At 51.0% G+C, this 27,195-nt stretch overlaps 1 protein-coding gene across 1 annotated transcript; it reads right to left on the reverse strand.

Annotated features, from left to right (window-relative positions):
* Positions 1–25,724, reverse strand: LOC143837332 (leucine-rich glioma-inactivated protein 1-like). The gene is made up of 9 exons (XM_077337018.1): positions 24,844–25,724; positions 23,439–23,510; positions 21,394–21,465; positions 19,583–19,654; positions 18,129–18,200; positions 16,458–16,627; positions 11,346–11,510; positions 8,994–9,499; positions 1–1,724 (listed from the first exon to the last, which is right to left on the reverse strand). The coding sequence occupies exons 1-9, from the start codon at positions 25,026–25,028 to the stop codon at positions 1,419–1,421; spliced, it is 1,620 nt and encodes a 539-aa protein (XP_077193133.1). The 5' UTR covers positions 25,029–25,724; the 3' UTR covers positions 1–1,418.
* Between the last annotated feature and the right edge of the window lie 1,471 nt (positions 25,725–27,195).

Raw genomic sequence — 27,195 nt, forward strand, 5'->3', positions numbered from 1 at the left:
TCACAAACAATATACTATTTTTTTTTATTTACACTACTTGTACGTGGGATCCCAGTTCATGAATTAGAGACAGAAGAGCACTATCCGGCCCTCTTTGGCAGGAGACAATCTCATGTATTCCCAGCCCAAACTAATCCAGCTCCGTACCCTTCAATGGGGAATGAACACATGGGCATGTATTCTTTGTAGCCCCCTGCTACTGGAAGGAGGTTGGTTGATTGTGTTTGAACATACATGCTGGATATCTACAGGCAAAGGATAAACAGTGATTTTTGTGCACCACTCCCTTGAGCTCCCGGCCCCCCTCCAGGGGGAACGTGTCCTTGTCCTCTTCTCCCACCCATTGCATCAATGAGTCCAATCTACCCTGTTTCCCCAACATTGCTTTTCCAGGAAGGTTTAAAGGGGGTTTCCTTCTGTGCTTAATACTAAGCTTGTGCTTTCGTCTCGGACACCGTGCAGTGCCTGACATTGTCAAAAAGAAAATTAAATAGTAAAACAGGAATTAGAAGGCATCCAATGCATTCCTGCAAAAGTTAGCTCGCAATCAAAGCTGCAGGCCACAGCACGCCGATTTAGGCGCAGGCCCCATTCTGCCCAGGCAGTTTTCTTCTGCGTAAATATGCATTGGATCAGGCTGCCTGTCTCATGCCCAGTAAAATTTTGCTGTTATCACGATCACTTCGGGTCAGCTGGATTTATGCCCCTTTGCAAGGAATTTAGTGTGTGTGTGGGGGGGGAGCCACCCAGTTTTAGAACGAAGAAGATAACTGCGGTAAAAAACAAGGAAGCAGCTCGTAGCATCTGCTGACGGGGGGGAAAGAAATGGATGCCAGCTGGCGGGGTGGGAAACGCAAGCCGGTCCTCTGATTCATTCAACTCATGGAAAAGATGCACCCTTTCTAGTTTTTCTTTTAAGGGAAAGAATCCCCTGCAATGACAAAGCAGGGAGGACAAGTTGGCAAGCAAGATCGGGAGGGGTTGCAGGTAAAGTGACGCCTCTCCAAATCTGCATGCCCCGTTGGTCGTGATATTTGGCCAAGCCCCGCCGCGAAGCATGCAGACCTCCTCCACCGCGACCTCCGCTAGCAACCAACCAGGAAGGCTTCATGCAAAGTGACTTTTAAAAGAGAGACAGAACGATATTCTGGCCACTGATCTGGTTGCCACGGGCTGCATTTCCTAGTGATCTTCGGTCGCCTGTCTTCCACCCGTGGGCTAGTTGTTCTTTCGCGCCCTCTTTTCCTCGCACCACTGGGGAATCGCACCCTTAGCAGCCTCTGCTTCCCGCACGGTCACCCTAGTGGCCGTCTCGGGCACTGCGCATCCCCCCCTCCCCAGCGGCTGCCGCCCCTTCCTCCTCTCCCTACGGCGGCCGCCTCCTGATCCGACGCCCCCAGCCCCCGCTGCGGACAGGCTCAGGCGCTCATGTCGATGATGACGTGCCGGTAGATATGGGTTTTGCCCTTGAAGCTGGAAGCGATGAGGAAGTCCTGCTTGTCAATGTGGAGGTGGGCAAAGGAGCGGGGCGCCTGGGTGTTCAGCTCCTGGAAGTGCTGGAAGAGCCCCGTGACGGGTTCGTAGCGGTACACTTGGCTGAAGGAGTAGTCGTTGCCGAGGAAGGCGTAGCGGTAGCCGGCGATGGTCAAGGGCTGGAAAACCATGGAGCCGCGCGACGGCATGTGCTGGACGTCTCGGAACATCGACCCGTCCCAGTGCATCACCTGCAGGCGAGGGAGAGCATGGCCATGAATACCGACCATCGGTGCCCCCAGTGGAAAATTCCACCCAGTGGAAGCTCACAGTTCTATGCAAGCGCTTGGGGGAACTAGCTTAAAGTGGGCTCCTGGCAGGAAAACCATACAAGTACCATCCGTTGCAAGGAGAACTAGGGCTTGGGCGGCCTAGACCAGCCTGTTGCAACCTTTTGACCAAAGGACGTACTGCTGAAATAGTTTTCAGGCTTTGAGGTACCAGGAAGAGATGCTAGCTGGCCACACCTCCCTGTCATGCCCAATCAAAGTGAGAAGAACTTCAGGCAGCAGAGGTTTAAATGGTGGGGCACCCTCCCCATCCCACCCCCTCCAGGCCCATCATTGGCCCCAATAAGGGTAGAATTTTTGAAGACACTCTTTCACACGTTGGGCGTGCTCTTCTCCGCTGCCATTTTGAAAACCCCCACGCCATGGTACCATTGAGGGGGTCTTTGTGGCACTGTATGGTACCATGGTTGGGAATCCTTGGCCTAGACCGAGGGATAGAGGATTTGCTTGGCGTACAGGAAGTCCCAGGTTCAAACCCCCCCAGCATCCCCATTTAAGGATCAGGTCCAAGGTGATGCAGAAGACTTATCTGAAGCCGTGGAGTACCACTGCCAGTCTGAGTAACCAGCACTGACCTTGATGAATCAGTGGTCTATTATGGTGGGCTCTTGTGTCTACCATAATAGACCACTGATCCATCCCAGAAACCATTCACAATGTTAAGAAAAATGACGTTGAAAATAGAGGAGGGCCAAAACGACAAGAGCAATCTGGATACAGGACCTTGCTGGACTGGGACCTGTGTGAGTATGTGTGCTGAATGCAACTTCACCAATGTGTTTGGATGCATGTACGGAGCTGGAAGCAATCACAGAACCTCGGAGCACACACAAAGAGCCTTGTCCCCTAAGCAGTTTTATAACCCATCACTCCGATTATTGTTGCTCACCTGTGCAAATTTAAGGCAGAGCCAGCCCTCAAGTGCTCACTTAAGCAGCACATGATACTAAAATCGGGACAATATGGAGCTTTCCGCAGGGCCTGCAAGATGGAGCTCTTCCACCAGGCATATGGTTGAGGATGGGCTGAGGTCCCAGAGTTACTATCAGTGGATCCCTCCAAAATTAGTTCGTTCAGGACCCTCGCTCCTAACAAAAGAGCTCTTGACTGCAACTGGGCAGGGCAGGGGAGATGGGGAGTTAATTCCTCTGAATAGCCATCTTTTAATGCAGGGGTAGTCAACCTGTGGTCCTCCAGATGTCCATGGACTACAATTCCCATGAGCCCCTGCCAGCATTTGCTGGCAGGGGCTCATGGGAATTGTAGTCCATGGACATCTGGAGGACCACAGGTTGACTACCCCTGTTTTAATGTTTTGGGGGTTTTATGGGACGGGTTGTTGTATTCTTTTATTGGAAACCGCTGCGAATCTTTGAGAGCAGCAGGATATAAGTTGAAATATAAGCAAACAAACAAATACAAGATGAACCAGCCCTGCTAAGCAGAATAGGACATCTGAATAAATATCCAGAGTCCGGCTGCCTTGCCAGGGGATGTGGCTTTCTGGCTTGAACTGAGACATTCATCTTGATGAAGTAGCAGCCATGGCACATGACCAGGCTGTGGTTATCACAATGAGGTGGTGTTGTGGTTAAGAGCATCAGATTAGCATCTGGAAGATGCAGGTTGAAATCTGTACTCATGCCATGGAAGCCGGCTGGCCGGCCTGAGATATCAGGGCTCTCTCAAGGGAAGGCGACTGTAAGCCGCTTTGAGACTCCTTTGGGTAGAGAAAAGCGGCATATAAGAACCAGCTCTTCTTCTTCATTCTGTCTCAGCCAAACCCACTTCACATGTTAAGCTGTGAGGATAAAAGAGGGGGATGGAAAGCAATGTTGTAAGCTGCTTTGAGTCCCCAGTGAGAATAGTAGGGATAAACATCTGGATCGGGTAGGCAAACTGCGGCCCTCCAGATGCCCATGGACTACAACAGGGGTAGTCAACCGGTGGTCCTCCAGATGTCCATGGACTACAATTCCCATGAGCCCCTGCCAGCGAATGCTGGCAGGGGACCATGGGAATTGTAGTCCATGGACATCTGGAGGACCACCGGTTGACTACCCCTGGACTACAACACTTATTAACTCATGGGTTGTTCTCCTTACTCTATCTGGACTTGAGTAAGTCCTGACCTGTATTTTTTTTTGGGGGGGGGGCAACAACAGCTAGCTCCCATGTTGTTCTGCTGTTCAAACAGAGGCAACTATAAAGCAGCACCTATATTTTTTGGCATTTTTGGCCAAGTTGTCTGCATGGGAATCTTGCATGTGTGTGGAGAAATACGAGCCGTGTATTCCCTGGTCATAGCTCAAGATGGGTAGCTGAGTTAGAAGAAGAAGAAGAGTTGGTTCTTATAAGCCGCTTTTTCTCTACCTGAAGTCTCAAAGTGGCTTACAATTGCGTTCCCTTTCCTCTCCCCACATCAGACACTCTGCAAGGTGGGCGAGGCTGAGAGAGCCCTGATATCACTGAAGAAGAAGAAGAGTTGATTCTTCTATGCTGCTTTTCTCTACGCAAAGGAGTCTCAAAGTGGCTTACATTCTCCTTCCCTTTCCTCTCCCCACAACAGACCCCCTGTGAGGGGGGTGATGCTGAGAGAGCCCTGATATCACTGCTCAGTCAGAACAGCTTTCTCAGTGCTGTGGAGAGCCCAAGATCACCCAGCTGGCTGCATGTGGAGGAGCGGTGAATCAAACCCGGCGCACCAGATTAAAAGTCCGCACTCCTAACCACTACACCAAGCTGTCTGTAGTGGTAGAAAAGAGCAAGAATCCCATAGCTCCATTAAAGACTAATAAAATTTGTGGCAGGGAAGGAGGAATTTTCTTGAGTCCCTGCTCACATGGCTCAAGAAAGCTCCCACCCGGCCACAAATTTTGTTAGCCTTTAAAGGTGCTACTGGACTCATGCTCTTGTCCTTTCTAGAAATGCTCTCATAAGGGTGAGCCATAAAAGGGGAAATATTATTCAACAAGTGTTGGGTCAGGGATGACGATGACAAAGAAAAGACATCATAGGTTAAAAAATTGTATCTGAAAACTGGACCAGCTGCCACCTGGAGCCTGGCTGTAACAGCAGGAGTTCTCCAGTCACCACCTAGAAACTGGCAACTCTATAACAGCACCACAGTGTTGGCTCTTCTAAAAATCAACAGGCATTTTAGCTTAGAACAGGGAGCCTGTTCTAAGGGGTTGCGAACCTCTAGGCTGGTGGTCCCCAACCACCGGGCCGCAGCCTGGTGCCGGGCCGTGGACGCCCTGGCACCAGGCCGCGGCTCCCTGCCTCCGCAGGGCCGCGCAGGGCCGCGCATGCGCATATGCGCCATGTGCGGCCGTAAATGCGCATGTGCGGTACTTCCACGCATTCGCGTGTGCGCAGCACTCCCGAGCATGCGCACATGCATGGCCAGGTCACGCATGCGCGTTTGCGGCCGTGCATGGCGCATGTGCGCATGCACAGGAGTGCTCGCATGCTCGCATGCGTGGCGTGCGCAGCTGGGCAATCGCCCTCCCCACTGCTGCCGGTCCGCAGCCTGAAGAAGGTTGCAGACCACTGTTCTAGGCCATGCCTGGAGTTCTCCTGGCATAGCAACTGATATCCAGAGGACAGACATCAGCTTCCCCAGAGGGAATAGCCAAGGAGGGAATCTGGGGCATTATACCCTTCCCCAAACCATGCCCACTCTAGGCTTCGCCCCCAAATCTTGTCAAGAAGGTCAAACAAATAAAATACCAAATTAAATGATTATATAGCGTGCACATATGTAAAATTAAAAACACGATTTGACTCTGGTTCCAGAGCTATTGGAAACCCCATACCAGATCAAGACGTTTGCGTGAGTTCAGGCAACACAAGGAGGACCCGTGGTCTTTTAGATATAAAAAATTCCTTGCCTAACCGCACTGCAGAGGCAAGAACAACATCTGGTCGTGACAAATCCAGAAGTGCATTCCGTGTATTTAATGTATTTTGGACCACGGAGGAAGGCTGCGGAGGCCAAACCGTGTCTGGCTTCGTTTTCATCCACTCGGGATGTTTTTAAATTGTACTGTCTGATATTCAGATACCTAACATTTTAAATTTTACTCATGTAGACACAATATAATAAACATTTAACGTGTTATTTTATTTGTTGGCGCTTGACCCGCTTGACAAGATCTGAGTATTTTGGGTTGAGTTTGTCTCCTCTCTTTTGAGGTTCACCCCCAAATCTCCAGGGACTCCCCCACCCAGAGTTGTCCCCCCTACTGTTCTGTCATTTTTGGACCAGCAAAACTTTGCCAACAAAATCACTGGAAGGGACATAATTGTCCCACCAGTTGAAACTTTCCTTCAAGAATGTAGGCCTTAGCTTGGGTTGCCAGATTTGAATTGGGAAATACCTGGAGACTTTGGAGGCAGAGCTGGGAGTGGGCAGGATATGGGGTAGAGAGGAAGCTGAGTGTTGTACAATGTCACTTGCCAAAGCAGCCATTTTCTCCAGGGGAACTGACCTCTTTAGTCTGGAGATGAGCAGGTCTTCAGGCCCAGCCAAGGTGGACCATCTCTAGGTGGGCCATCATGTTCTTCCTGAATTTCAACATTTCCAGACAACAGAGCTCAGTTGCCCTGGAGGGAATGACTGCTCTGGAAGGCAGAATTTATAGCTCAGCGACCTCTTCTGGCACTGCCCCCCAAACCCCCAGGAATTTTCCATGCCAGAGTAGGTAACCCTAAGTCCAGGGCAGGGGCAGGCTTTCAGGTTGCAGCTGCTACTTCTTTGATGCAAGATAGACACTGCCACTTTCTTAAAGACAGAGAGAACTTAAGAGCCAAAACCGACATGCAATGCAACTCATGTCAAAGGTCCCCAAGCTAGGTTTGCCAGGTCAGGGCTAGGAAATTTCTGGAGATTTGGGAGTGGAGTCTGGAGACAGCGGGGTTTGAGGGGGGGGGGAACCTCACCAGGGGGATAATGCGATCTTCTGGAGTTGCCATTTTCTCCAGGAGAACTGGTCTCTGGCACCTGGTGACCAGCTGTAATTCTGAGAGATCTCCTGAAGATGGGCAACCCTACCCCAACCTGACTTGTAGTCACACATCTCATCAGGGAAACCTACCTTCAGAGAGTTCTGTTGCTTCCCCAGAAACAGCCCTCCCCCTCACAGATGTTTCTGCTGCAAAAAACAGAACGGACGGGAAGCCCAGAGCACCTCCTCTCCTGCGCGCTGCTCCCAACAGAACACTTTGAAGAGGAGCTCTCCCCATCAGACCTGGCCACAAGTCAGCTGAGACAAATAAGACTTGACTCACATCCCAGGTAGCATGTACTTGGGCCCTGAAACTCAGAGACCCACAACTTCTAGCTGATCAGATTAGCCAATTAGGGTTACTTGGTCCTCTGCAGCATAGAAGAATCAACTCTTTCCAGGTGCACCTGTCCCCCAACTCCCACCCACCCCCCATGACCTAAGAAGAATGCAAAAAATTAACTTGACAAGCTGACATCAGGATTTGGGGGGAGGGAAGGTGATAATCTGGTTTTTGGGCAAAACTCTATGGTTAGAAGCTAATTCTACCATAGAGTTTTGCCCCAAAGCCAGAGCATCCATCCCCCCCCCCCCCCCCCAGCATCTCAACACCACTTCTGGGTCATGTCAGCATGTCGCATCATTCCTCCCCATTTCGGGAAAGTGCGTCCCCATTCCCACCAGCAACACCAACTGACCTGGCAACCCTATGGCCAGTTTTTAATGGCAGCTGCCACATCCACCTTGGATCCTCCCTGAATCCTCTGGCATGCAGAAGAGAAGGAGAATCTCATCTCTGGTTACATATTCTACCACTTAGATTCTGAGTGTCTCCAAAGCACAGTATAACATCAGAGGAGGAAAAAGGAAGCAGGACGCTTAGCAACCAGCTACTCAAGAGCGAAGTTGTTAAAAGCCCCAGCACAGAGTGGGAGGCAGACTGGCTTCACAGAAGGATGGAAGTCCTTCGGCTTCCTTTCTCTGAGCCTGGCATCTTCCATTCCCTCACAGTTCCCTTCAGTTGGCTCCATGAGGCGAAGAAGGCAGGCTGAAGTTAGCTCTGACAGGCTTGCAAGAACTAAGCCGAATTACTTCAGCCATTAGCCATCTCAGAAGCAAAGGGATCCAAGTCTGAGGAGGTTTGCCAACTTTGCCTTGGGGATTCCTTAAAACCTTTTGGGGGCAGGTCAGGGACCTCGGGTGGGGGGTACGATGCCATAGAATCCACCCTCCAAAGCTGTCATTTTCTCTTGGGGAATTCATCTTTCCTATCCAGAGATGTAGGGATGGCAGCTTCTCAGGAGGACCTGGGGATCCCCTGGAATTACAGCTCATCTCCAGACCACAGAGATCAGTTCCCCTGCAGGAAATGGAGGCTTTGGAGGATGGAGTCCATGACATGGTATCCAACTGAAGCACCTGTCCTTCCAAGGTCCCACCTCCAAATCTACAAGAGTTTCCCAACCTGGCATTCCCAAATATCCAGGAGTTCCCCAACCTGACATCCCCAAATCTCCAAGAGTTTCCCAATATGACCCTGCCCCCCATCCCCCACGGCTCAGGGAGGGGGGCCTGCCAACCTGGTGAAGATCAATTGAAATTCTGGAAAAGCTTCAGGTAAGCAATCCTATGAAATTGCCTTGCTCGTTTCTAGGAATATGGTTCAGATGCTACACTGGGGAACAGTGTTCAGAAAAGCTGAAGTCACACATGACTTTTAAATATCACTGCTCTAATCAGCGACCATTCCAGATTTTGGGGATCCCTGGTCAGAGAGTTCCCAGGGGCTGCCTTCATGTGCACATACTCACATGTCTCACTGCCCTACTCCCTGGCCACAAGCCTTGCCACTGCCCATGATGGTGCTGGACAGTGTGCATGACTGGATGCAAGGATTGCAGGGCATTCCTAAGGGAGCAGGCAGGGAAAGGGCATGATGGGAGGTCAGCAGCAGCAAGCCCCACCAGAAGTCCCAGGCCCTGGCCCTTGGCCAATCCTGGAGGTTGGTAGCAGAGGGAACTTGTGGTCTATCATCTGCCGTGCTCGTGCATCACCAACTGAACTGGTTCACAGATGATACTGCAGCAATGAACATGGCATGCATCGAGTGACACAAGAGCCTTCCCCCTAGCCTTGGGGCACCTCAAAACACCGGGCTCACCTTGGAATCACCAAGAAAGCGGGTCAGGCAAATGTACACGTCATCCTTGACTTTGAAATGCTTAACGGCGTAGACGTCGTCCATGTCTGGGATGTCCGTGCGGGGCGTGAACTTCTGCTTGTTCCACTGGTAGATGACGGGCCGCTGGGAGCTGCTGGCCAGGATGAGGTGGGGCTTGCCCGCGATCTCCAAGAACTCCGCATCCGTGTCACGGTACCAGTCGTGCAGCGACTGGTGGGTGTAGAAGCCGTGACCGTTCCAGCGGTACAAGGTGGTGGAGCCGGCCTTGGAGCTGTCGGCCATGATGAAGAACCAGTCGCCCTCCAAGCGGAAGACCTCGATGTCGTTGGGCTTGCGGATGCGCGAGCCCTCGATGGCCTGTGTGCGGAGGAAGCGGCCCGTGGCTTCGTCCCGCTTGTAGATGTGCGAGCCGCCAAAGAGCTGAGCCACGACCACGAAGAGCTGGCCGTCGATCACGAGGGGCTTGCAGACCACAGTGGAAGAGCCTAGGGATAAAGGAGCAAGGGCAGGAAAGATCAAGGACTGGTTTCTATTAGTCTCGGCTCTGGAGAAGGCCTGCAAAGAACATGCACATGGGATTAGGGATGCCAGCTTCCAGGCCAGAACTGGAGATCCCCTGGAATAACAGTTCATCTCCAGTTCTTCTGGAGAACATGGATGCTTGGGAGGGTGGACTCCATAGCATTGTTCCCTACCTACTGTGATCCCTGTTCTAATGAACTGAAACATGAAATGGAATTTTGGAATGGTGGACTGGAATGTAGTTCTCTGGTCTGGGGACAGGGGAGAGATGCTCTGCACAGTCACATCCATCATCCCACCACAAATAGAAGAAAGCTGGAAGGTTATCACTCTGCTTGTGAGGAGAGAGATGGAGTGTAGTGGAACTCCACCATTAAGAAGATCTGCCCATCTAGCAATGATTTTGATACATTTATTTCCTTCACTATGTTTTCCCCTGGAAATAAACCCAAACAAATGGTGACCATTACCAGCCAAGCTTGTTATTCCAGTTTGGTTAAACATCGTACAATCAGGCTGATTTGCAGCTCACCCTCTACTTATAGGTATGGACTGGTAGCTTCCATTTCAATGTAATCTGAAGAACTGTGTGTACACACAAAAGCTTATATATCTTAAATGACATGTTGTGGTCTTGAGACACTGGACTCAAACTTTGTTCAAGAAGCAAACTGAGAGCAGATCATTTGGAAAATGCAAGACCTACAGTATGCATAACTGAGCAGAATACAAAGAGTGTCCTGCAGGGGGCATCAGAGGGGATATATATTCAGGTTAGATAGAATAGGAACTTCCTGATGCTTTTCAAATGATCTCCTCCAGTGTCCTGATCGGCTCAACAGGAAACGTCTTGCTTTTTGAGCACACTTCTTCCCTGCTTGCAGTTGAAAAGCTGAACGACTATTAAGAGCAGCTAGCTAGATGGTTGGGTCGCTCTCCCTCTCTCCCTCTTTCTATATATCGTTGCTTCTCTTTATGAATAAAACCTATTTTATTCATTGATGTACTTCAGAATCCCTAAAGCAGAATGGGAACTCTGTTGTTGGCGGCCAGCAGTGCCCCTTAAGCAGTGGAGGGCTCCTTTGGTGTTGCCAAGACTAGAGGATTCAACCGCACTGTGGCCTTGGAGTTTTGTAAATGGTTTAATTGCTCATTGATAAAGTGAGCCAACCACAATCTGCCATGGAGTCCCCAGAAGGACAATGAATACACTGCGAAAGTTCATCATGGAAGAGCAACCACGGACATCGCATCATAAACCATGAACCAGCCCAAATCCCCGATGAGCTTTAATTTCTTAACAGGTTCAGGCCCTTCCCTACTCCAGGTATTTCCTAATCCAAAGCTGGCAACCCCGAGATGGGATTTGGGTTGTCAACCTCTATGGAGATCTCTCAGAATTACAGTTGATCTCAGGGGTAGTCAACCTGTGGGCCTCCAGATGTCCATGGACTACAACTCTCATGAGCCCCTGCCAGCAAATGCTGGCAGGGGCTCATGGGAATTGTAGTCCATGGACATCTGGAGGCCCACAGGTTGACTACCCATGCTCTAGATGACAGAGAGAAGTTCCCCGTAAGGGGTTGCTTGGGAGGGTGGATTCTATGGCATTAAACTTGCTGAGGTCCTCCTATCCCCAACCCCCACCCTCCCCGGGCTCGACTCCCCAAATCTCTTGGAATGTCCCAACCTGAAGCAGGCTACCCTTGTTGGGAGTGTGACCCTCATCCAGCTATCCCTCATGCTGGTCAGTGTAGGCCAATAGACTTTGTAGGGCAGAATCCTTTGAGCGCTCTTGAGCCAGCTCACCGGTGATGTTGGCATAGCTGCGAAATTTCCCTTGCACATGGTCCCATTCCAGGAAGATGCAGCGCCCAAGGAACGGCTGGGCAATGACCAAGTTCTGCTCCCCGTGATAGGTGAAGGTTTCCACAGAAAGCGACTGGTATTCCAGAATGTCTATGAGAACAAGACCTGTAGGGAGACAGAGGAAGGTCACAGCAAGGTCAGGAGGGGATCCCTGCCTTTTCCTTTGGCTTCTATTGTCCTGAGAAGAAAACTCAGCTGGGGGTGGAGGGGCTGTAACGCTACTCTCCAAGAAAGCCACTTGTTTTCCAAATGGGTTCCACCTATTCGCTCGCTATCTTTGATACCAGTTTTTCCTTCTTTAAAAACTGTAGTGACCCGCAGGCTCACAGAAGCCAGGTAGAGGTAATAACAGCTTCTCTGTTGGGTCACCTGTCAAATACAGGCAATCTAATGGCAAGGACTAGCAGGATGTCACATTGTAAATCTTCCAATAACCAATGAAGAGATGCTGATGGGACGGGCTGCTGCCACTACTCCAATTTTGATGTGTTCTTCTCCAAGGCCAGCACCACCACCATGTTCCGAAAGTGCCACATCAATAGCTTAACGACATTTGAGATGGCGTTCTAGAACCACGACGTCTCTTGGCAAATTACTGCCAAGTTGGACTTGTCAACTGCTGACTTATTGTGTGACGATCTAAACTGATTCTATGCGATACATGAGTACCTCTAACCGATTCCTGATTGAGTAGGTCAAGTTTGGTGTCAGCACTGTGAAAAAAATCTCCATTATCCTGGATAGACCTGGCAACCCTCCGGCTTCCTGATTTCACAATTACTTTTGTATCCTCCTCTGCTTGGGACAGAATGGTCCCCATGATATAAGCCTGAAAAAGAATAAATTATGGACCCAGAAAAGCTAGATTTTCCAGTGTGGATTTAGCGTTGACACAGAATGCATGCTTGTTTACGGTGCCCTCCAAGTCACAGCTGACGTATGACAACCCCAGTGTGGGGCTTTCAAGGCATGTCGGAAGCAGAGTTAGCTGGCCATTGCCTTCCTCTCCAAGCCCTTCCTTAGGGGGTTCTCCTTTCCAGGTACCAACCCTGCTTAGCTTCTGAGATCGGATGGAATCGACCTATACCAGGCTGCCTTCCCTCCCGGAATAAAAGTATCAAACTTTTATCTGTAGGTTTAATAAGGAACAACTTTGGTGGCTCAAAATGAGCTCCTGGAATCAGAGCTGCATGAAATGGGCGAATTCGAAGAGTCAGGCCAGGCAAGACACCTGCAGCTGCCAGGAATGCATCTATATGAAGGCACCTGCCCATTTGCCCTCCCCAATCTGCATCTAAGGCTGCCAAACTCCAGCTGGTAACAGAGAAAATGACTTGTCCGATTTTCAGGTAGCAAACAATCAAGGAAGCTGACAAACAGGCTACGTGGGTGAAGTCATTAGGCAAAGTCCTCTGTTATTCCGAAAATAAGGTATGCCAGAATGCAGACTAAGTGTTTTCAAAAATATTTTCCGCAGTGGCAAAGGTTAGTGATTTCAAAAATCCACAGGGGAAATAAAGGGGGAAAAAAACATTGCAGGTACTTACTCTGCTAAAAGAGCCTCTTGTGGCGCAGAGTGGTAAGGCAGCAGACATGCAGTCTGAAGCTGTCTGCCCATGAGGCTGGGAGTTCAATCCCAGCAGCTGGCTCAAGGTCAACTCAGCCTTCCATCCTCCCGAGGTCGGTAAAATAAGGACCCAGCTTCCTGGGGGATAAATGGTAATGACTGGGGAAGGCACTGGCAAACCACCCTGTATTGAGCCTGCCAAGAAAACGCCAGAGGGCGTCACCCCAAGGGTCAGACATGACTCGGTGGTTGCACAGGGGATACCTTTACCTTTACCTTACTCTGCTAATTGTTACAAAGAAATCTGTTACTAATGACCACTGCAAAAAAACTCCCAGACATGTCACAATAACAATTGGTGCTGAAGAGATCAAATACATTCAAGATTTCCTTCTTCTTGGATCACAAATCGATGGGAGCGGCGATTGCAGTATGGAAATAAAACATCAAATTGCTCTGGGTCGCTCAACAATGATGAGCTTGAACCAAACATGGAGAAGCAAGGACATCAGCCTGACAACCAAATGAAGATTAGTTCGATCTATCGTATTCCCTATAGCCACTTATGGCTGTGAAACCTGGACGATGAAAAAATCGGACAAGAGGAGAATCGATTCGTTTGAACTCTGGTGTTGGAGAAGGCTTTTGTGGGTTCCATGGACAGCAAAAGTCACCAACAAGGCAATGCTACGGCGCATAAAGTCTGATCTGTCATTGGTAGGCAAAATCAGGAAACTCCGGCTCACTTACTTTGGCCGTATCATGTGATCCAACTCAATGGAGAAAGCAATTATGCTAGGATTGGTCAGTGGAAAAAGGAAACAAGGCTGGCAAAGGGCACAGTGGTTTAATACAAATGGATTAGACCAGGGGTAGTCAAACTGCGGCCCTCCAGATGTCCATGGACTACAATTCCCAGAAGCCCCTGCCAGCATTTGCTGGCAGGGGCTTCTGGGAATTGTAGTCCATGGACATCTGGAGGGCCGCAGTTTGACTACCCCTGGATTAGACACTGGCCAGAACACTGCATGGCTGAGGGAGGTGGTGTGGGATCAGGGATCATGGTGACAGCTGTGCCATGGGATCGTCAAGAGTTGGACATGACTGAATGGCTGACAACAACAACTAATAGTGGTCCCATATGAAAACTGAAAAATGTCTTTGTTACAATTACTTACAATCAATTGACTAGGTACCTGCAACATTTTTCCCTGTTTACTTTATTTATCCTGTGGATTTTTGAAATCACTAACCTTTAAAAATTGTTGCTTATTATGTCCTACTTGTAGTTTGCCACGGAAGAAAATAATTTGAAAACACTTAACCGCCTGCATTCTGGCATACTTTGTTTTTGGAATAACAGAGGACTTTGCTTCAGCTTCACCTGAGTATTCTGTTTGTCAGCTTCCTCTACTGTTTAAGGGAAACTGACAAGCAACATAAAGGGAACTCTGTGTTTCCCCCACAAAGAAAACAGTAACCGTGGAGGACTCTGAGACTGGGTGGAATTGAGAAGAAGAAGAATTGGTTCTTATATGCTGCTTGTCTCTACCCGAAGGAGTCTCAAAGTGGCTTACAATCGTCTTCCCTTTCCTCTCTCCACAACAGACACCCTGTGAGGTAGGTGAGGCTGAGAGAGCCTTGATGTGGTTTATATATACACTAATAATAAATAAATATTACTGCTCAGTCTGAACAGCTTTCTCAGTGCTGTGGCGAGCCTAAGATCACCCAGCTGGCTGCATGTGGAGGAGGAGCGGGGAATCAAACCCAGTTTGCCAGATTATAAATCCGCGCTCCTACCCACTACACCAAGATGGCTTAAATCTTTCTCTCCTTCTCCACCCCACAACCCTGATGCAAATCAGTGCCCTCCCAAAACTGCCATTTAGGCTTTTTTTCTAAGGAAGAAAACAAATGCAGAAGATCATTGGTTGTTCCTTACTGGATTTCACCCAGTGGGACCTCAGGTTCCAAAGAATATTCCTTTCTGCGTTGCCTGGCCAGGCATCAGTTGTATAATAAGGATCTCACGGTGACAGCCAAAACAGAATTACACCCATCTAAGCCCACTGATTTGGATGAGCTTAGATTGGAAGTTTAGGACTGCAGTGCCAGTTGGTTGCTTGGCAATACTGCACAGTGTGACGAGGCCACAAGCAGCTCCCCCCCCCCACATTCACACACCCACATTTCCTCCCCATGCAAGTTCTCATTTAAAAGTTGCAGTCCTTGTAGAATTTGGTGTCCTTTGCGGAGGAGTTCCGACTAATCAGAGAGATTTAGCGGTTTGCGTCTTTCATCATCCTTCCTGATGACTCGCAAAACATAAAACTAGTCAAGGACCCACAGGCAATATATGCATTTCCCCCCCAGAATTTGCATAATTTATGGGAGTTGCGGGAGCCAGATTTTTCTTGGCACCAAATATCTCGATGCAGAGTTTTAACATTTTGTTTCCCCTAAGTGCACAGGGCATTTTGTCTTCTGCAGCGCAATGTGAGAGGACTGAAGAGAACTGACCAAGGGTACATAAAACGAGGCTACCGTGAGCCAGATTTGGTGGAAACAGCATCCAAAGTGAGGTCTGGTTTGGCCACATTCTCTGCGTGGGAGACTGCTCTGACAAGAGGCCGGGAACCTCATTCAGAACTGGGAAGCTAGCTTTCAGGGGGCACACAGAGATCTCCCACTAGTACAATTGATATCCAGGGGAATAATTTCCCCAAAAGAATATGGCTGATTTGGTAGGTGGACTCTATAGGATTACAGCTCATCTCCAGACTACAGAGATCTGTGCCCCTGGAGAAAATGGATACTTTGGAGGGGCAACTCTACCCCATTGCCCACCCCCCTCCCCAGGCTCCATCCCCAAATCTCTAGGTTTTTCCGTAATGTGGATCTCACAACCATAACTTTATCAGCTATTGGTGGCCCTAATAGCTCCCCCCCCTTCCCTAGATCTGCCTGGCAAATTGTCAGGTATTTCCTAACTCAGAGCTGGCACCCCTGATATAGAACGAGGGGATAAACTGAGGAATGAACGAGAGGAAGAAGAAGAAGAGTTGGTTCTTATATGCTGCTATTCTCTACCCAAAGGAGTCTCAAAGCGGCTTACAATCCTCTTCCCTTTCCTCTCCCCGCAACAGACACGCTGTGAGGGAGGTGAGGCTGAGGGAGCCCTGATATTCCTGCTTGGTCAGAACAGCTTTATCAGTGCTGTGGCGAGCCCAAGGTCACCCAGCTGGCTGCATGTGGAGGAGGAACGGGGAATCAAGCCCAGCTCGCCAGATTACAAGTCTGACACTCCTAACCACTGCACCAAGCTGGCTGTCTATCACTGCACAGAAAGATGGTGGGAATGGGAGACCAGGGATCTCAAGAAATGGTTACATGCCCAAAGCACAGAAACGTGTCACCAAGGTAAGCGGAGAGACCCAGGGAGCCCCTTCTGGGAGAGAAGCACAAAGAGTGAGCAGACATACTGGTGGTGATGCAGCTGAAGCCCTCTGGGCGCAACTCGGCGAGACTGGTGCGGTTCAGCTCGGGGGGTGAGCGGCACTCGATGGGCTCCACCACGGCGTTCGTGTCGCTCACCCACTCCACCAGCCATTTCAGTTTGCAGTCGCAGTGGAAGGCGTTTCCCCGCAAGTCCCTGCCAAGCAAGCACGACCTTCGTTACCATGCGAGACTGGGATCAGCCCACGGCGCACCCTGCTGCAAATCTAGGCCAATGGAAGGCTGGTCTTCCCCAAAACAGGCAAGAGGGTCTCACCAACTGATGGAATGGGCAAGAAGGCTCACCTGCACCCATCCTGTCTGGGGATTGGACAGCCACTCATGCATCACCCATTTGGGGCTTGGGATGCCAGGTCTGCAGCAGCTGGATGAAAATGGAGGCTTTGAAGAAAACGGAGGCCCCAATTTTTCAGGTATTTCCTACCCCAGAGCTGGCAATCGAATTGTCCCCCCTCCAGCCAAGGGGAGTCAGCTTTGGATGAGGGCCCTCGCCTGCCTCGTGTGGGTCAATCGCTTGGCCCCATGGAGTAAGAGTGGTTGTGATTCTGGGGTCTCATCTTGAACATCCCCCCAGGCACTGAGAATACCCCACGGCCCATGGAGAGCACAACAGGACCTATTGTGTTGTTGTTGTTATTAAATGTATATTATTATTATTATTATTATTATTATTATTATTATTAAATGTATATAGCCACCCACAATGGCCTCATGGAGGTTCCCAACAATAAAAGCACATAAACAAAAAATAGTAGTAAGACACAGATTAAAAACCAACCCCCACCCCCGCCTCCATCTGTCGTCCACTCAGACTGGAGACAGAATAAATAAAGAGATAGGGGGAGAGCTGAGGCAGAGGAGGCCTGTGTAGCTTCCACCTGGCCTCAACCACAGGCCTGGTGGGAAAGTGCCATTTTACAGTCCCAACGGAACTTCAAGAGCTCCATCAGGGCCTGGATCTCAGCTGGCCGCTCATTCCACCAGGTTGGAGCCCAGCCGAAAAGTCCCGGCTCTGGTCAAGACTAGACACATTTCTTTCGGTCCAGGGATAACAAAGAGATTGTTTTGCAGAGCACACAGCTCTCTGGGGAACACACTGGGAGAGACAGTCTGTCAGGTACGCAGGCTCCTCAGCTACTGTATAGGGCCTTAAAATTCAAAATCAAAACCTCAAACTTGATCCCAACCTCCACCAATAACCGATGCGTCTTTTGGAGGACAGGTCGAATACGAGCCCTCCATGGGGTCCCCATGAGGAACCATGCCACTGCAATTGGCATCAGTTGTAATCTCTGGATTAGAACCAAGGGGAGCCCTGTGTAGATCAAATTACAGTAATCCAATCCAGAGGTGACCGTTGCATGGATCCCTGTGGCTAGGGCCCATTCCGCACACATAGGATAATGCAATTTCAATGTGCTGGATTTTCCTGTGCAGAACAGGAAAATCGACTTCTAAAGTAGATTGAAAGTGCATTATCTATTGTGTGCAGAATAGGCCTAGGTCTTCCAGGGCCATCTAGTCTCCGTCCTTCATTTGCAGAGCAGGATGGGGGTGGGATGCTAAATCGCAATATCCCCCACTGTACCCACATTGAGAAGATTCAGCCTCACCCGCTCCCTTTCCCTGATACTCACACTGTGGTCAGAGCATTCAGGCCTCGGAAAAGATGCCTCGGTAAAGTCTGCAGGTTGTTATTAGCCAGGCTCCTGCAAGAAAGAAGAGGAACAGCCTCATAAGGCAAGCGGTGGATGGAGTGGGATTAACCATTGTACAAAATCAGCAATTTCAGTGGCTTCGGAGGGGCAGCACTGGGAAGAGGGCTGCCGAACCCCCAGTGGATTCAGGTGATTTCCTAGAATGACAAAGGATCTCCAGACTGCAGAGATCAGTTCCCCAAGAGGGTGGATGCTGCAGCACTATACCCTGCCAAGTCCTCTCCCCTGCACAGGATCTACCTCCCTAAGCCTCCAAGATATTCCCAACCCAGAATCGGATGAGGCGTTGATAAGAGGATAAGTTTGACAGAGGCCTTGTTTTCAATCAGTGATTCCAAACAACAGAGGAAGAGGAAGGTCGTGTGTGAATAAATTGTTCTTCTGTGTATTAGGGTTTCCATTCTCCAGGCGGGGCCTCATGGTGTCATGGAATGACAACTGATCTTCGGACCACGGAGATCAGCTCTCCTGGAGAAAATGACTACTTTGGAGGGGGGTCTGCAGGAGCCCATGCCAGTATACCTTGATATGGCCATTCCACTCCAAAAACCATCCTCCCCAGACTCCACCCCCTCAAATGTCCAGGAAATTATCAATGTGGAGTTGGCAACCCTCCATGTATCCCCCAGGTTCCCTCTACACAGAAAGCGAGAGAGAAGGGCTCCAGTGTGATCTTCTCTCTGCTATGGAATCTTTCTTTGTCAAGGAATCTTTTTTCACAAAGCAGTCTCCATAACGGGACCTCTGCCCTGGCCCATCTGAGGTTTTTCCTGGCCAGCCAGAGGCGTTTCACCCCACCAGTCCTATACCAAGTGAGGAAGAAAGTTCAAAAGGCATTAAGGGTACATCATGGAGGATCAAGGCCACACACAACCTGGCAGCTCTATTTCACGGGGACAGCAGTGAAGACTGAGCTTGGGAAGGGCTGGGCTCAATGACAGAGCTTCTTCTCGGGATGCAGAAGGTCCTGGGTTCAATCCCCAGCATCTCCAGTTAAAAGGACCAGGCAGTGGGTGATATGAAAGACCTCAGCCTGATATCCTAGACCACCACTGCCAGTCTAGACAGACCACACTGACTTTGATAGACCCATTGTTTGATTCAGTTAAAGGCAGACTCAAGCGCTCACAAATGGTTTGAAGACACCGAGTGTCACCATCTTGATGGGACTACGCAGGTCTGGAGCCAGCTGGTCCTTGGATTGGAGAGCTCTTGGCCTCCTTGAATTCCATGGAAAAGTCATCAGCACGAAGGGGATAAGGTGGTGTGGAGAACAAGGATAATAAGGAGGTGTATGATGAAGGCACTGAGATTGCTGGTGGCCTGTGTGTGGTGAGTGCTAGGGATGGGGAAGGTATCCTAAAACCACTCACAGATGGAGAAGATTCTTTAGGCCTTGGAGGGCATTCTTGGAGATCATGTCCAGTCTATTGTGCTCAATAAACCTGTAAGGAGGGAAAAGATCTCTTAAGTCACAACTAGTTTAGAAGAATAAAAGTTGGTTTTTATACCCCGCTTTTCACTGTCTGAAGGAATCTCAAAGCAGCTTCCAATTGCCTTCCCTTTTCTCTCCCCATGACAGGCACCCCATGAGGGAGGTGAGACTGAGAGAGCCCTGATATTGCTGAAGAAGAAGAAGAGCTGGCTTTTATATGCCGCTTTTCTCTCCCTGAAGGAGTCTCAAAGCGGCTTACAGTTGCCTTCCCTTTCCTCTCCCCACAACAGACATCCTGTGAGGTGGGTGAGGCTGAGAGAGCCCTGATATTACTGAAGAAGAAGCGTTGGTTCTTATATGCTGCTTTTCTCTACCCAAAGGAGTCTCAAAGCGGCTTACAGTTGCCTTCCCTTTCCTCGCCCCACAACAGACATTCTGTGAGGGAGGTGGGGCTGATGTTACTGCTCTGATGTTACCTGCTCGGTCAGAACAGTTCTAACAGGACAGTGTTGGGCCCAAAGCCACCCAGATGGCTGCGTATGAGGGAGGAGTGGGGGATCAAGCCCGGTTTTCCAGATTAGAAGCCACTACTCTTAGCCAAGACACCAAGATGGCTCCCATGATGAGCAGAGGAGAGGACATAAAAAGGGAAACACTATCGTCAGTCTGAGAAGTTTTATGACGGGACTCATCTCTCGGCTTGCCAAGGGAAGAAATCATGGCTGGCACAGTGCAGAAAAACAGTTTTAACATTCCCTCCCCTAATTGGAGGACAAGATGGTCAGGGACAGAGTATTCTCAGCACCCTGAAATTACACAAATGCAAGACTAACAGTACCATCCTATGAAGCGTTACACCCTTCTAAGCCCATTGAACTAAATGGGTTTAGAAGATAGTAATTATGCACTGTACATTTTTCCAGGTATGCATCAAAGGGGGGGGGTCATCTTACACTGGCTTAGAAGCAACATTTTTGGGTGTGTATAACATTGGGGAGGGGGCAATCTTTCATTCAAAGTACCCTTCCTTTTGAGTAAACACAATATGTCGATTAATTTATCAATCCCTTAATTTTTCCCATGCTGGGAGCCCAAAGCAGTGTAAACCATCAGCATCCCACTGCTGATGCTCACAACCACCCTGGAAGGTAGTCCAGGAGGAGAGATGATAAGAGAGAGAGAGGCAGAGAGAGAGGTCCCCAAGGTCACGCAGTAAGTTATCATGCCAGAGTGAGGATTCAAACCCAGCTCCCAGGGATCGTCAGCCACCACACTGTAAGAATTATACCACATTGTCTCAAAATTCTGGTGGCCTGATTTATCACACCTGCACAAGGGCAGATTCTACGGGCCGCGGTAGGGCTGTGAAGTTGGGCTGTGAGGCCTAGCAAAAATTATTCATCAACGCAACTCCGAGATGCTTCCAGACAGAGAGACAACGACAGAGGCCTGTGGAAGCCCTCCCTTCCGAAGCCTCGAGGCAAATGTTTTCCAGCTGAAAAGATCTTTCACCAGTGACAGCCAAATGTTTAAGCAGCAAAAGATTCCCCCCCACCACCAAAAAAGTTGACTTGCCAAGCTTTGACACAGACTCAAATGACCTCCGAGCATCGTTCGCCTTTCCCCCAGGCTGTTCTTAAAATTGCAACCTTTCGAGGCTCACTGTACCCCAACGCACCACAGACACGGCCCCACCAGCAGCACGCTCGCCCCCTGCCCCGTAGAGCCATCACACCTTTGTACACTTACAGATATTCCAGGTGTACAAGTCCGTCAAAGGCATTGTCTCCAATCTGGTCCAGGGAGTTGTAAGTGAGCAATCTGGGGAATTGGGGTGGGGGAGAGAAGCAGGCAAGTCAGACTCAGAGAAGCATGAAGGGAAGCAATCAAATCTGGGGTGGGATGGGGGGAAGCAGCTCCCCGGGGGACAAGATTACTTCCTACATAAAGAACAAGACAATTCCCCTGGGACTACAGCTATTGCCTACAAATAAGGGACTACTTTAATAAAAGGAATTCAGCTGTAGCAAAATAGAAACGGCCAAAATGGCATTATAAAGAAAAATAAAGTGAACAGGATTCTAATTCTACTGTCTGAAAACAGTGTAGGCAGCTTCTTGAATGCTCGTTTTTACATTATTATGCTGTTTCCATGATATTTTTCTCCAATTTTGCAACCGTCTACAGCAGTGGTTCTCAACCTGGGGGTTGAACGACCCTTTCACAGGGGTCGCAGCAGGGCAAGCAGTTTGGCCGGGAGGGCGCCATCCACACAACTGCCTTGCGGGGTAGATCGAGATAGAGCATTCGTCTGTCTGGAGCAGCGGAAAAGAGTGAGATCGGCATGGTGGGACAAGAGGCAGAACTGAACTGAGAAACCCCAGAAGAAAGCTAATTTATATACAATCATGAACAACGAATCTTCACGCCACTGGTCAGTTTCGGTTTAATTTCTGTGAAAGAACCCTGGCATAATGTTATGGTTGGGGGTCACCACAACATGAGGAACTGTATTAAAGGGTCGCAGCATTAGGAAGGTTGAGAACCACTGATCTACAGCAACACTCTCCGGCCTAAGCACTCGGCAGAGGGTTCAAACCAAACCTCCAGGTATTGCCCCCCCCCCCCCCAGGGATCAATTTTGGAGGATAGCAGGCCTACTCTGCTGAGCGTGCACACATAACCCTCTGCAACCAGCACATGCCAAACAAGGCAATTCCCAGGCCCACAGTTCACGGCAGGCATTTGCACCACAGTGTCTCTCTCGGAATATATGAAGCTGCTTTCCAAAATGAGACCACTGGCCCATCAATGGTCCTTTTTAACTGGAGAAACCGGGGCCCATTCCGCACATGTTAGATAACGCACTTCCAATGCACTTTGGAAGTTGGTTTTCCCGGTCTGCGCAGGAAAATCCAGCCGCAAAAGCACTGAAAGGGCATTCTCCAATGGGCCCAGGATGCTACCACTGAGCTGTGGCTTGTGGTGCTCGAGTGGCCAGAGACTCAGGTAGCACCTTCCCATCACCTGCATGTCTTCAGTCAGCACACCAGGCCTGTATGATACCATGGAGCTGAATCACACCATCCGTCAAAGTCTGACTTGAAACTGCCCTCCAGGACAGGGGTAGTCAACCTGTGGTCCTCCAGATGTCCAGCAAATGTTCACAGGGGGTCATGGGAATTGTAGTCCATGGACATCTGGAGGACCACAGGCTGACTAACCCCTGCTGGGCGGATCCACAGATGACGGAACGGGCTTGGACAAATTAGCGCCAGTGAAACTCTGCCAGTTGCATGCACCGAAAGATGCGTCCATCAGCACACAGAGCCTGCCGACTATCAAAGCAAATGAGGCATCGAGAAGCTCTCAGTTCCGGCCTCCCAAGGGAGACCCTGTGAAGGTTGGTCCTCTGGATACAGAGGACTTACAGATACCTGCCTGGTCAATGCACACCAAAATGGTCACCTGTCCAGCCACATACCTTCTGTGCAGATGCTCGCTAAAGGGAATTCTCACCCTCCTGGGGGTTTATATCAGGGGTAGTCAACCTGTGGTCCTCCAGATGTTCATGGACTACAATCCCCATGAGCCCCTGCCAGCAAACGCTGGCAGGGGCTCATGGGAATTGTAGTGCATGAACATCTGGAGGACCACAGGTTGACTACCCCTGTGACCAGACACGCAGCTAGGCAGTTGGGTCAACCCAAGCCAATTCCCACACACCCTCTACAAGCTGTGACAGACACCTCCAGATGCACACCTTGGTGGGAACCCCTCACGTGGGTACTTACAACAGCTGAATGGTCGGCACGTGGTGAAAGCTGCCCTCCAAGATCTCAGTAAATCCTGAGCGGATGAGAGACCTGCGGAGAGAGCGGGAGGCCGGGTGTGAAGCAGGGCCAGCTTGGGATGGCACGCAGCCACACACACCTGACTCAGAGCTTCCCAGAGTGAAGGTGCCCCAGGTGACCTGTCAGGACGGCAGCTGCGCTTCACACAGCAGAGCCATCTTCGGCCCTGCTCACCACCAACCTGCCTCTTTCTTCCTGTAGCATCGCCAGGTAAACGGGCAGGAATCTGCCCACAGGTAACCCCAGCTCTACCTGGAGTACAACACAGTTTTTCAAAACTCCTCTCTACACATTTTTCTGCAATGCTCTATCAGCAACAGGTCTCTCCATTTTCCCTCCAGCCCTTTAGATGCCATAACAAGAAGAAGCCTCTTTTTCCCCCTGTTGACTTGGGGTTTTCCACAGGCTTTTCAAGGGACTCCATGGGGTTTTCAAGGGACTCCGTGGTGTTTTCAAGGGACTCCATGGTGTTTTCAAGGGACTCCATGGGGTTTTCAAGGCAAGAGCCATTCAGGGGTGCCTCATCATTTCCTGCCTCTGTGGCATGACCCTGGGATTCCTCCGTGGTCTCCCTTCCCCACACTGACCAGGGCCGACCCTGCTTAGCTTCGGAGATTTGATGAGTTTGGGTCAGCCTGTCCCATCCAGGGCAGGGCAGCAGCCCCTCTAGGTTCCCTTCCTTCCAGCCTACCTCTCAGCCATTGGCTAAAGTGAGGATCACACAGGGAGAGAAACTGGGAAGGGGGGGGGGGGTCCGGGTTCCATTTTGAGGGTGCTGGGGGTGGTTCAGCCTCTGTTGTCTAACACAACTTGTACCGGGGGGGGGGTGCGTGTCCGTCCGTCCACTGGGGACTCTCCACGGATGCAGACCGCCTCCCTCCCAGGCCTTACAGAAACCTCTCAGGGGGACTGAGAGTCAACCTCACTGCAAGATGGACACCCTCGGTCCAAGGCAACTTCAAGCCCAGCTCCAACCAGCTCTCAACTGATCCCCAGGGCAACCAGCCCACCTCTTACCTGCACCCTGGCAATCAGGGTTACCAGGTCCCTCCGGGGGAAGGGGAGCTAGGGCTGCCAGATCCAGGGTGGAGATCTGGGGATGGAGCTTGGGGAGGAAGGGCAGGAACCTCAGTGGGGTGCCCCCCCCTCCAGAGCATCCATCCCCCCAAAAAAGAAAATGTTTGCAGGAGATACCCAGGTCCCAACCTGTAGGCTAGCATTCCTACTGCCACCCCCGAGGTTCCCCCTTATTGCGCACCCCAACCATGCAGGAAGGAGGGGGGGGCGAGCAGGACCCTTCTGGAGGAGCATCCCTCCCCAGCCCGGAGCGCAAGGGGGTTCTTACAGGGAGACCAGCTTCGGGGGCAGCTCCTTGGGGATCTCGTCGGCCCCTTCGCAGAGCGCCGCGTCTTTGGCGCACGAGCAGCGCAGCGCGCATTTCCTCCGCGAGGGCTTTCGGCCGGCCCCGTGGCCGGCCAGCAGCAGCAGCAGCAGCAGCAGCGGGGTGCCGAGCTCCAGACGCCAGCCCATCCTCCGGCCGCCGGCAGGGCAGGAAGCCCCTCGCTCGATCGTCCAGCGGGCTTCGCCAACCGGGTGCCCGACGCCCGCTCTTAACCCAGCAGCGGCTCCGGCGTGGCCGTCATCGCGCTGCCGGATCGAGGCGCTGCAAGCAGATCCCGCCGGCGGGCTGCTCCCATCCGCCTCGGCTGGTCTTTTTTTTATCCCGGGCCGGAGGGACGCGAATCACAACGGCGTCGATCTACGCCGCCATCCGACTACGCGGCCAGATGCGCGCCTGGCCGCCCGCTTGCTCCTCTCCGCGCTCTGCCGGGCTCCGCTCGGCTCTCTGCGGATACATCAGCGCCGCGTACACACACTCCCGGCCACACGCATCGCCGCCAGCCAATGGAGGCGCAGGAGGCCGCTGGGCAGCGCCGGCTCGCTTGCAAGGGACAGGCCAATGGGAAAGGGCGGCGGCGGCGGCGAGGATTAAAACCACCTCCCCAGTGGAGGCAGGGGGGACAGAAAGGGAAAGGGGCGAAGGCGACGCGAGGGGCGCTTCACACGTGACCGCGTCGCCGCCTCTGCGTGTAGCCCGCCGCCTGGTTGTCCACTTGCCCAGGCTCCTCCGATAGGGCGCGCGGCCCTCTCCCCGTTTCTTGGCCGGAGACACGTGACGAGCGGCAGGAATTACGTAACGTGTGAATCCGCGATCGGTGGGGCCAGGGACACATCTCTTTGCGGGGAAGGCAGCTCCGTGTTTATGTCAACTTCCGTCTGCTCTCTCGCGCAGCACGGTGCCGTTCTCCTCCTGTCTCGAGGAGAAACCGCCCTGATCCGTATGCGAGGGCGGTATAAAAATCTAATAAATAAATCAAATGATTGAATTCCTCGCGGTGCCCTCACCATACCCACAAGGACTCCATCCATTTAGGAAGCAAGCTTTCAGTTGCGTTTCTGAACCCCTGGGGTGGGGGACCAGCCCAAATTCACCCTGCAGGCAGAGCTGGGATTTGAACCTGTGCCTCTCGGGTCTTAGTCTGACACTGCAACCTGGGCAACTGCAGTTGGGGAGGGAAAAAAATACCAAATGGAGGGTTAAAACTGGAGAAGGAGGGGAAGATAAATGCTATTCGATCTTCTCTACAAAATGCACAGGTTCCAAGCTAGTTCAGATTCACCTGTTCTCTCAAGGATCTGTATGAGTTTGCATCTCTGCATCATCTCACACACAATGTTGACAAGGAGGTGACCACCTGGGAGAGCCCAGGATGCAGGAGTTTGGCTTTTTCCTCGTGAGACCTGCTCTGGTGCTTAGATGTTCTAGGAGCAATTATGCTGGCTCTTTTCCTAAATGCATGAAGATGCCTCCTCATGTCCCATCAAGGGTTTTCTCAGACTGGCAGCCCCTGAGCAGGTTTCAGACAGAGGTTTTTCTCATCCCTTCCTCCCCAACTGACACTGAGGCCTCCTACAGACTCTGCAGGGTAGTGGCAGGTTACAGTGGATGAGCGATAGGGTTGTGAGTGTCCTGCATAGTGCAGGGGGTTGGACTAGATGACCCAGGAGGTCCCTTCCAACTCTATGATTCTATGATCTCCTACTGAGGGCTCCCCACAATGAATGCCTCGGCCCCCCCAGTGTGAATCTGAGCCCATCGCCCCGGCTGAAGTCCAACTGTGTAGCTGCATTGCTTCCAAAAGATACCTGTAGAAGGTTTTTCTTTTAGGATCCCAGAAATCGTGATTGACTTAAGGATGAACCCAGCAAACTCCGCCTGGACCCAGACTGGCCCCTCGTTTACTGTGAGCCCCTATTCCAGGGATCTCCAACATTTCGCAGCCTGGAGGCACCTTTGGAATTCTGTCACAGTATGATGGGTTCAGCCACAAAATGGCTGCCACATTGGGTACCCCAGTCCTGTGCCCTGCTGCTTTACTGGCACTTAGTAGATCAACGTAGGCAAGGCATTCGGGATCTTGACTGACAGCGATCAGCATGGGAGGCAGTTCTCTTAATCCCAGAAGATGAAATTAGGGGTCCCCACCATTTGTGCTGGTCCCTTTAGCTAATGCTTTACAAGGAAGAAGTGGAAAAGACATTCTGCCGTAGGGCCCTAGGATAGCTATTCTTGCCTGTACCCAAGTTTGGGGAGGGAGCAGGAGTGGACCAGTCCTACTGGAAAAGTTCCTGTGGG

Source organism: Paroedura picta, chromosome 5 (assembly GCF_049243985.1).
Source record: "Paroedura picta isolate Pp20150507F chromosome 5, Ppicta_v3.0, whole genome shotgun sequence".
In the NCBI taxonomy this organism is placed as follows: domain Eukaryota; kingdom Metazoa; phylum Chordata; class Lepidosauria; order Squamata; family Gekkonidae; genus Paroedura; species Paroedura picta.

What these genes read in the sequence shown, in the direction of transcription:
- LOC143837332 (XM_077337018.1), bottom strand. Translation starts at nt 25,028, where the DNA reads ATGGGCTGGCGTCTGGAGCTCGGCACCCCGCTGCTGCTGCTGCTGCTG. An exon ending in GTGCCGACCATTCAGCTGTT is followed by an intron (nt 21,466 to 23,438) that starts GTAAGTACCCAC and finishes CCAATTCCCCAG; the next exon opens with ATTGCTCACTTACAACTCCC. An exon ending in CTTGTACACCTGGAATATCT is followed by an intron (nt 19,655 to 21,393) that starts GTAAGTGTACAA and finishes CCCTCCTTACAG; the next exon opens with GTTTATTGAGCACAATAGAC.